The sequence below is a fragment of the Gastrolobium bilobum genome, unplaced genomic scaffold, assembly GCF_033153095.1.
Source record: "Gastrolobium bilobum isolate Gb01-03AN ecotype WA unplaced genomic scaffold, APGP_CSIRO_Gbil_v1 utg29204, whole genome shotgun sequence".
NCBI lineage: Eukaryota > Viridiplantae > Streptophyta > Magnoliopsida > Fabales > Fabaceae > Gastrolobium > Gastrolobium bilobum.
Genome location: NW_026895370.1, coordinates 81,302 through 92,157, shown reverse-complemented (window position 1 = coordinate 92,157; position 10,856 = coordinate 81,302). Strand labels below are relative to the sequence as shown.

At 35.3% G+C, this 10,856-nt stretch overlaps 2 protein-coding genes across 2 annotated transcripts; both read right to left on the bottom strand.

The window, feature by feature from the left end:
• Positions 1–4,372: 4,372 nt before the first annotated feature.
• LOC133307581 (alpha-amylase) lies at positions 4,373–6,259 on the bottom strand. Its single transcript, XM_061508109.1, has 4 exons — positions 6,112–6,259; positions 5,864–5,993; positions 4,864–5,669; positions 4,373–4,739 (listed from the first exon to the last, which is right to left on the bottom strand). The coding sequence occupies exons 1-4, from the start codon at positions 6,193–6,195 to the stop codon at positions 4,494–4,496; spliced, it is 1,266 nt and encodes a 421-aa protein (XP_061364093.1). The 5' UTR covers positions 6,196–6,259; the 3' UTR covers positions 4,373–4,493.
• Positions 6,260–8,829: 2,570 nt separating this feature from the next.
• On the bottom strand, positions 8,830–10,093 carry LOC133307636 (sterol carrier protein 2). Its single transcript, XM_061508184.1, has 4 exons — positions 9,842–10,093; positions 9,681–9,741; positions 9,339–9,441; positions 8,830–9,239 (listed from the first exon to the last, which is right to left on the bottom strand). The coding sequence occupies exons 1-4, from the start codon at positions 9,968–9,970 to the stop codon at positions 9,158–9,160; spliced, it is 375 nt and encodes a 124-aa protein (XP_061364168.1). The 5' UTR covers positions 9,971–10,093; the 3' UTR covers positions 8,830–9,157.
• Positions 10,094–10,856: the final 763 nt, after the last annotated feature.

Sequence of the window (10,856 nt, the reverse complement as noted above, 5' to 3'; positions counted from 1 at the left end):
GGATCGTAGGGGGGAGTCCACAATAGAGCAAGCTGAAGAATAAGGAAAAATGTGATAGAGACCGTGAGACTCACATCCTCCGGAAATCACCTTCCCTAAACTCCGATCCTGCAAAATGACATAAGTTTTTGTAAAGAAAACCACACAATCAAGGGATTTGGTCAAACAACTAATGGAAAGTAAGTTAAAAAGGGAATCAGGAACATAGAGAACATGATCCAGAGATAAAGAGAGGAAGAAAAGAACCGTGTTGATCCCACGAGATTGGACCATAGACTCATTGACCATAGTAATAATAGGAAATGAAATTGTAGTACAAAGAGAAGTGAATAAAGACTTATTACCATAAATGTGATCAGAAGCCCCAGAATCAAGAGTCCGAGGGCCTAGAGATTGAAAATAAGAGATCCAAACAAAAGAATTAATAGGTGGAGCAATTGAGGTAGTAGATCCAGATGATTGCTTCTTAGACCACCAAGTCGCAAATTCATTAAGAAGAGATGTAGGAGGTTGTGGTACAGAAGGCAACCCTGGATCACGAGAAATAGAAGGAGCCTGAGGAATATGAGCAGTCAAAGGAGGCTGAGATGGCTTACCGAGGAGCTTCCAACAACGATCAACAGTGTGATTGGTCTGATGACAATGAGTGCAAAGTAACCAACCTTTATTGGGTTTATGTTCACGACCATTAGGACCAATCAGAAACTCAAAAACATAAGAGATGGCAGTAGAACCCATAATCACAAAAAAAAAGAGACCAAGAAATCAGAAACGTCAGATCACAAAACTAATTGGAATTAGGAGATCTGTGCATCACCAATATCAAGGTCAAAACTCAAAAACAAGACCAGATTCAAAACCATCTCGGAGAAGGGAGAAAAACCCAACCAATCGCCGCCGGAAAAGTTCATCCACACGCCGACTAACTGAAAGGAGGCGCGTCACTTCCACGCGCACGTGAGGGCACGTGCATGATAGTATAAAGATAGGACTTGGACATAAAAGATCAAACAGAAGAGACGATCAGAACGGTATGTGGTTTGCCTGGAAAACCCACCAGACCACAGTGGTCAAAGGTGGAGGAAAGACGGTCAACGGGTTTCAGACGGTGGTTCTCGATGAGAGATGGTCGGCAATAGCGCTGAGACGACCTAAGAACAAATGAGATGTCTGGAAACTGACAATGAGATAGTATCCAAAATTGTTTTTGAAAAGACGATGAACAGTTGGTTCACCGAAGAAAAAAAACGAATTAAGGTTCCTCTCGTTAGGCTCTAGATACCATGTAGAGAAACAAGAGACGAAAGGAACATTGAAATAAATTCGTCGGCAGCCAACAAGAGTCCCGAATAGAAGAGGGGCTACATTAAGAGTTTTATATATATCTCTAACACGCCCCCTCACAAGAGAGCCCATTGGGCTTGAAAGGTGGATGATGCATCAGGCCAAGCCTATATGTGCTAAGAAATTCCACAAAGAAAATAGTGAGGGGGCGAGGATCGAACCCGAGACACCGAGGCTCTGGTACCATATAAAGAACCAATTCAACCCAAAAGCTTAAGTTGTTGGGTAAGGCTATAATAATGATTTTATATATATCTCTAACACAAATAATTCTTCTTTTTTCTGATGATCTTTATTCAAATACTTCAAGGTTTAAATAGATAATGCAAAATAACCTTAAAAATAACTACTCGCTAATATTAGATAGGCTCCATTAATAGTTATGACCTATCATTTAGGAAAGTTGAAATTCAAATAACTACCTACTACTTAAATAACCCAACAAATCAGAAAATAATAAAAATAACAAACTCGTAACATTCTCTCCCCCAAAAAATTATCTTGTCATCAAGATTAAGATCAAGATCAAGCAATTGAATCATCTTCAATATCCATTTTCGCCTCTCTGTTACTGTTGATTGGAAAATATCCTCTAGCCACAGCTCTTTCTTTTCTCTTCTCAAAGAATTTTAGAAGTGAATTTATCATTGGATATCTCATGTCTAAACCGAGAACTTGGGGTTTTGATCGAGGGGTCTTGTTTGATTGAGACACTTTTGTTTAGACATCGGTCCCTTAAAGTCGACGCGGAAGCGTTTGCAAGTTGGAACGTCGAGCTTGGAGCTCGGCAATCAGAAGTCGGCCTGGGGTCACCAGGACGACCTTACCAACTAAAAAGAGAAAAAATGCAGAAGGAGAGAGATAAAGAGACAATCAAATTTTTAACGTATAAAATCTTCTTCAATGTAAAGAAGTAAAAATCATGAGACACTAATTCAAAATATCTTTCACTATGTCAAAAGAAAGAATACAAAGAGACAATATTCCCTAGTCTTTCACTAGAGGTACAATCAAGCATCATCAACAATGGTGGTATTCTCAAGCTTCCATAAAGAGGTCTAACTCAAATTTCTCTCTAGAGGTTATCACATAGGTAACCTATTACAAATGAATTCAAGGGGTTTATATAAGGTGAGGGAACCCTTCACCTTCTTTCAGAATCTCTTCACAATGGTGAGGAGGTTGAGGTGGTTGGGCTGTCTTAAGCCCTGCACCCAATAAATGAGAGTGAATGCCAGCATTAATAGAGGAACACCACCCTTGAACTTTGACCGCATTCACATTTTTAATAGCAATGGTAGTGTTAAGGGGGGTTGCTCGTTTGGTGGAGATAGAAAGAGAGAAGTGTTTGGGTTTGGAAGCATCGAGAATGAAATGAGAACAATGGAAATGAGAGAGTTTGGTGGTTGGTACTAGAGCATCTAGCTGATTGGAGAGTTTGATGAATATCTCCTTCAATTGATTGGAGAGTGCATGAATTGCATCTTTTAGTTTTTCCAAACATTTTTCCATGCTTGGTGCCTAGCTCTGATACCAAGTTGTTACGTACACCTATTTTGAAAGAAAATAGGGGATTTGAGTTCAACCGAGAGAACTCTGGCTCAAGTACATAAACAAGTGCACACAAATTATACTTCTCTTTTTTGATAATCTTTATTCAAATACTTCAAAATTTGAATAGATAATACTAGACAACCGTAAAAATAACTATCCACCAACACTAGATAGGCTTCACTAATAGCTATGACTTATCCTTTAGAAAATGTGAAATTCAAATAACTACTCATTACTTAAACAATCCAACAAATCAGAAAATAATAAAAATAACAAACTTGTAACTCTCATTCCCACCACACTTCCGGACTCGTGCCACATTCAAGATTAGTTTCATAACCGGTTTAAATGATCGAAGCTTGTGAGAATACACGAAAAAGCCTACTCGCTTTAAAAAATAATTAGAATTGGTATAAAAAAAATCATGCTCGTTCTTTTAGGCCACTGGAACAGGTAGCATTAAATGCCAAATTTGGATTAGTATCATTATAATGTAACGATGGAATAAATTGTAAAAATAATTATGATAAAACTCATAGCTGTTTATGTAATTTAATTTAGGATTTTATACTTCTCATGTAATATGAAAAGATAAATTTTTCTTCACACTCTTTGATTTTCGTGCTGAGATGGACCTCACACATGACTTTTTCTAACATATAGGTCCACATTACTTTTGTCCCTATAACATAAGAAGACACATTTCATATAACATAAGAAGTATAAATTCTTTTAATTTGTTTCTGCGTCACTCTCTTTTATAACAATATTATAAGAAATAACACAAATTTTACTTTATGCCGACAATTTTATATAAAGTAACCATGTTTTCTTAAATGTTTTTTTAATTGTAGTTTTCTTAAATTTATTAAGTCTGGTTTACATAGCAAAAGAAGTGTTATTATGGATAATTTCCAGATTAAGAACATCTAAAATGGGGTATTTTACTTTAAAATTAATTCAAATAGAATTTTAAAAATAAAAAAATAAGGAGAAAAAATATTCAAAATCATAAAAGAATATACTTAATTGATTTAAAAGATTTAAAACTTGAAATTTAAAAATAAATAAATAATAATGATACGTGCTATTCTTTTAAAAAGAATAGAACAAAATATTCAATCACTCCCATGAAAGAAAATAATCTCTAATTTTAAATACTGGGCATATAGGAAATATTATATAGACTTTATTAATCTCATGCAATAGGAGAAAAACTCTCTCATGTTCTAGAGACAAAATCATAAAATTGATGTATGTGTAAGAGAAAAAACACTATCCTACAATATAAGAGTATATTTTCCCGTATGATATTCCTGAAACGAGAAATGATCTTATACTAAAGACGTGATGGTATATGATAAACATCAAATATTCTTTATTGAAAAAGTGTTTATCCTTTTAAATAATATAACTTGTGTCATTTTACTTTCACAAAGGGGTAGGACCCACACCTTTATCTTTTTTTGTCCACTCTCTCTCATGTTCTATCTCTTTTTCTCTCTCATATTTTATTTCTTTCTCTCACTTAAAATGACACAACTTTATATCTTTTAAAATGACGTACACTTTTATCATTATTGGTATCATTTTAGTCACTCCCACACGGCATAGTCTTGGCCAGAGGCAGCAACACGGAAATTTGAGGGAATAAGATTTCCAAGGTCCATCTTGGGCCCTATCTTCATTATGATCTTGTTGTCTATCTCTGCAACATAAAGGTCAGCATCAGCTGCTAGAATGTTCACAGTGCTTTTCATATTGATCCCATTCCTCACCCTAATAGCAGTCAATTTTGCTATCTCCTCCTTCAGGCCCCAATCAAAGAAGTGATCATAGAACTGCATAACAAGAGAGAATAAAGAACCTCCAAAAAAGCAAACCATAATTTTCTATTCAAACATAAACATCTTTTGAATTAAAAAAAAAAAAAGACATTAAAAGTTAAAAGGTTTGAGGAAGTACTATTGTTGGGTTCCCAGGATGTGTTAGAATATAAGCATATCCTTGCATGACTTTGTCAGATGGGAATGGCCAAATTTGTTGAGTGGAACCCGTGTCATGGTTGTCAATAAATGTTACAGCATTTTCTGGTTTTACACCTATCATCCCAGGTGGCTTACCATTTGAATCCTTCAACCTCCACAGTTCCCCTTGTACAGAAGCTTGAAGAATCCCTTTGGTGGTGAAATCAAAGGCAGTGACAGCACCACCTGCAGATTGAACCCAATTAACTAGTTCACCACGATGAGCATCTTGGTTATAGTTAGGCTTGTTATCTTGCCCTTTAGAAAGAGAACCCCAATTCTCTCCAACTGCAAAATCTGGTGAAGTTTGTTCCATATAAATTTTGGTAATGCTAGGGGCATAACCCTTCACAAAATCAAATCGCCACCCATCAAAACCAATCTCAGTCTTGAGCCAATTCATCCAATCAGACAACTCCCTCTGAACCTGTGGATTGAGATGGTCAATGTCAGGTGCACCTTTAAAGTCATCTCCACTATCAAGGTTTCCAGTGCCATCAGAATAAGCAGTGTCATCTCTGCAAATAAAAGATGGACCCCAATCAAGACGTGAATCTGCAGTTCCACCTTCAAAGATGCAATAAATCCCTCTCCCATCCTTCCTCTCAGCAGTTCTATGGTTGATGACTATGTCAGCTAGGCATTTGATTCCTTTATCATGGAAAGTCGCAATCAGGGACTTCAGTTCATCCTTGGAACCATACTTTGATGCATCAAGATCATATAGCCTTCCTGGAAGATACCCTGGATTCAAAGGGACACAACACAAACACTTAATTTTACACTTGAAAACCATATTTTGCCTAGGACAACCTTTTATTATATGGTCATATTTTTGCTAGAAACTTGATCATATATCAGGAAATTGAACGACACATATTATCATCATGCATTAATATTTCATTATGAGTGAAGCAGGTACAATTACAAAGACGAACCTTGAGAAGCAGCTGATTGAGAGGGAGGAGGAAGCCAAACATGGGTAATTCCGGCATTTGCTAGGTCAGGAATGGAGTTCTTCAGAGAGTTGTACCATCCTCCTTTGCCACTTGATTCCCAGTTGAAACCCTGTGACAACATTTACCATGTTCATGCAGAGTTAATTACAACTGTGTGTTTTAATAAGGTTGCTTGTTAAGTGTGTGCATTTGTGTTGATCAAAGTTAAAGACAAAGGGATGTGAAACCTGAAACAGCAAGGCAGGGGAAGCGAAAAGGGGAAAGAGTGAAAGACAGAGGAAAAAAATGATGAGCCAAAGGAGGGAATCCATAGTTTCGGTTCTGCGGTACAAAAAGTTTTCTTCGGTTGTGCCTTATATAGAGGCAGCGTTACCTGATTTGCGTTTCAAAAGAAATCTGATTGCGTGTTAAAGAAGTATATTAAAACTTCAGAGTGAATATGAAATGGAAAATTCGGGGTTTATTAGAGATATGATCCAACGTGTGGGGGCTTCATAAATTGTAGTATATAGGGAAAAATATTCTGAGAAAAAAAAAAATGATGTGATCGGTTGGACAATTGGAAAATCTTTCAGGGAAGACCAAGAGTTGTTAATATCGGAGTAGTGGGAAACCAAGTGAAGAGTCAAAGGTACACAATTTTAATGGTGTTTGAACCAAAGACGTCAGTTTTATATATATATATATATATATATATATATAAACAGAAAAATATTTCTACAGTTAATCCAGATAAGTTATCTGTATTTACTTTCAAAACGACGTCGTTTTGGGATTGAAAGATTAGAAAATTATAATTATAAAGATTATAATAACCATGAAATAAATTAAAATTACAAAAATATCATGATTTCCGCTCCAATACGACGTCGTATTAAGCTTACTGCAGATAACTTATCTACAGTAGTAACTGCAAAAAAAGCGAACCCATATAAAAATGGGAGCGTTATCCAAATCCTACATCACTAGACCAATCTTAATGGCTTAAACATTAGCTTTTAGCTTTTAAGCTAGTCATTCCTTTACTGCTCCATGTAAAGAAAGCAAGTTTGTATTCATTTTGCAGTTCGCAGCTGATTCCTTACGCCTTGGGGTGCCTTAATTTTCAAAGAATTGCGTGTATTTATTTAGAATAATGAGACTTTAGAGCTCGTCACTACGCGGAGAACAACTTCCAAGCTTGACTAATAAACTGATAGTCTTCTCCAATTAGTTTTGCGAAGAATGTTACCGTTTATTAGGGGCTACCACTAAATGCAAATCTTCAAAGATTGACTAACCAAGCACAAAGGACCAAGCGGCAAGCCAATAAAATCCAGATTCCAGACATTAAAGAAAGCAAGTTTGGTATTAGGACATGATTTATTATATCTTTGTTAATTATTATAATTTTGTTGCACAAATCATTCTTTAGATCATGAGTCTAATATGAAAATAATACTTCCATATTTAATTGTGCAAATGGAAAGAACAAAGGAGAAACAACGATAACTGATAACATATGAACATAATGCTGGCATTAGTATTTTGTCGCCTGTTCTCTTTTTGATATGAACTGACTCTGATTAGCTTTTGTAGGCTCAAAGAGTTCAACAAGAGAGAGAATTCAATGCAGTAAAAGTAGGCAATAGGCAGTAGATTTAATCATTTTGGCCTATAGAAGGTAACATAGTAGTATGAATAGAAAATACAAATGACCAATAAAAAAAGAGGAAAATGAAATAAGTTAATAAACGAATTGATAATAGAATGAAGTTGATTACTTCTGAATTTCTCTCATGTTGAAAGACAAACAAAATAACGTCCATCAATTAAAAAAAACACATTTTTCGATATAAATACAACATGAGAATATGATTTCCCTAAAACGAAATGATACGAATAATATGAGAAGAATCAGTTTGGGAACCACCAGAGCCAGTTAAAATATATACCAAATCGAAATCTTCCGAGATTGATAAGTACTCCTTTTTACAGTGATAACAAGGCTCGAGTGTTTATATTGTCATCAGGCCTCTTCTATTGCAATTCACAGTATTATTTAAATTATTTGTCAAACTCTGGCTCTAAATGGCCAACCCAAACTTTTCAAGGTCCAATACCTTAGCCATTAAAAAGGAAACCAAGTGAATTCTGGATCTCTGGTGTTCATGTAGTCATGTCCAATACAAAAAACAAGGATTTCACATCTATTTTTTCGAGTACCTTAGCCCTGGGAAACGGATGCCAAATGGACTTTGAATCTCTAATAGCCGCATAAAACCTTATTCCATGAGTCGTCAAAAAGTAGAGCGCTAACTGCAAGATTAGCTCAGTTCATGCTCAGCACTAGTGGTTGCTTAGGAATTTTCACTTCTTCAAAACATTTTCTCGTTCATTGATTCCAAATGGAACCAGAAACGACGTTTCAAACAATAAATTTAGATTTCAATCAACAGATGAGGATTTCAGTATATATAACGAAACAATGATTTCAAATTCAACTGATGAATAGGCTTCTCCCCCTCCGCCAAGTTTAATAAAAGAATATCATCAATGTGGCTAATTTAGTGCCACCATACACTCAATACAAGTTAATTTTTCAAATAGTCCTAATAATATGTTTCAGCTGTGAAATTGCATCATGGGTCCAATGGGGAAATGACTATTTATAGACTTCATTTGGAAAATGGCAATGAGTGATGCTAGTTAACATTTATCAACAGCTAGGATCACAATAGATTAAAACTGGGTAGATGTTGACTCTAGAATTTATCTTTTTAAAATATAACTGGAATCAATTGTACACAAACAGGGACACTAATACAGTTCTGACCAGTGGTTGAGTAAGAAATGCTACTCTGGCAAACATGAATCCCATATTCAGCACCGAGGCACATAAAAAAAGTAAACAATTGGGGACAAAACATGAATCCTAGCATTCACAATTATGGAGTTTAAGTGATAGGCTCAGCGATTCATTCATTCAAGTATTAATGACAAAAAGAATAGAAAGGTAACTCTAAATAACGCATGATGAGTTAGTTTCCAACTTGAAACATCCAACTACAGTAGAATAAAAGCCTTTGGTAGATTTGCAGAACATTATCTAAATATCCTTTTAGAGTTCAGAATTATATTAAACTCACGAACCCCCTACAACCTCAGCAATAATAATCCATATATTTACTACAGATATAGTCCTCAGGTTTTGATGTTATCTATTTATTTTGTTTGATTGCTTCCAAACGATAATTCAAGCAACCTGGTCCAAGTACTCACAGACATCTCTGCTCACATCTTGGAAGGTTTTGGGAAGATATCCGGAGTGAATTTCTGAGCTGCACTCAAACTTCCCTTGATCTTCATCGCACCCCTGAATCCATACACCACCGCAACAGATACAAGCACATGAATGCACAATAAACAAAGAAGAAAATAGAGGGAAAAATAAAAATCATTACAAAGAGTGAACCTCATGAAAGCAATCTGCGGGTTCATCTTCCCCAAGGCAATCTTAACAAAGTCCTCATCCTTAAATGAAAAAGATGCATCAGGCTTTCCTCCTTCATATGGCCCTAAATATATGAAACACCCAAATAATCATACTTGACAGCATTGTAGATTAAAACAATACAATTGGCCAAATTAAGTAGAATTGTAGAAATAAGACTGTACTGTAGGAAGCATCTAATTCTTAGCAAAATCTTAAGGAACATTTTGAATGTCTATTCTATCTCTGTTACACAGAAGGAACATTGTTTCATACGAATGCCAGAACAGTTGAAAAGGGAAAAGAAAAACAAAGCTAGCTAACCTTTGGTGACCTCTCCTTTCTTGAGATCAACAGTATAGACAACCTCGTCGAATCCAATTTTCTAGAAATTCATGTCATGTAGTTAGGATTAGGTTAAATGAAAAGCGAAAAAAAAGAATAATAATTAATAAAGATAAAGAAAATAAAAAAAAAAGGGGGACCTTAGGTGCAATATGCATCTGGTAGACGAGTCCTATCTTTTTGATAAGATCTTTGCCTGCGTCGGTGGCCAGATGCTGCTTCATCTGCTCCATCATGGCGTCTGATTTTAGGTTCGACGAATCAGCCATCGATTCTGCTTCACACTAATCAAACAAAACGTACAAGTTTGGTTCTCTACTTATTCACCGAGTCGAGGTCGCTGGAGTGGGACAACAATTTTTATAAGATTTGGTTGGAGTTAGGAAGATGTCATTTATTTATTTTTGAGTAAATTTAACCGATCATAATAATTAAAAAAAAAACTATATCTAAAATTATTATCATATTATTATTAAATAAAAATAAGTGAGGAACTAAATATGCACGAGTGATTAATAAAAGCCGATATAGTTGGTAAATAGATGAATTTATTAATTTGGTAGATAGACGGGATTCGCTTCGGTGATCTCAGATTAATTTTTCTAAAAACTGTCAGAAAGTATCGTGTGCTGGGGCGTTCTGCACAATCCGCGTTCACTGTCTCCTCCAGGGCTAGTAGTTTACATCTCAAGCTTTAAAATGACGTATGACACATTTCTATTAGACTTTTGTGGAGAAGAAGTTTTTTTTATCCGAAAATCTCGATTTTTATTAATATAATTTTTATATTCAGTTTACGATAATATTCAAAAAATAAAAATTTAAAAAAATTTGATTTCTCAAAAAGTCTGAAAAATACCGCCTACCAAACGTGCCTCCGATTATCAATAGGAAAATTTCTCGGGATATTTGCGCATGAGTGTTGAGAACGGGATATGATCGGATGAGGCCCATCCATTACACACATTTCAATGTGGATCCGTTACCCACGCTCCATCTCATAAGCTTCCTATGATACATGGGTTATATGGGTTCTCCAGAACCTCCTTAAATGTAATGGAAGTTCATCTTTTGGAATTTCTTTATTAACTTCAATAGAACCTCCTTGAAAAAAAAAAAAAAAAAAGAGTTTGAATAAAATTAAATTTTTTTAAT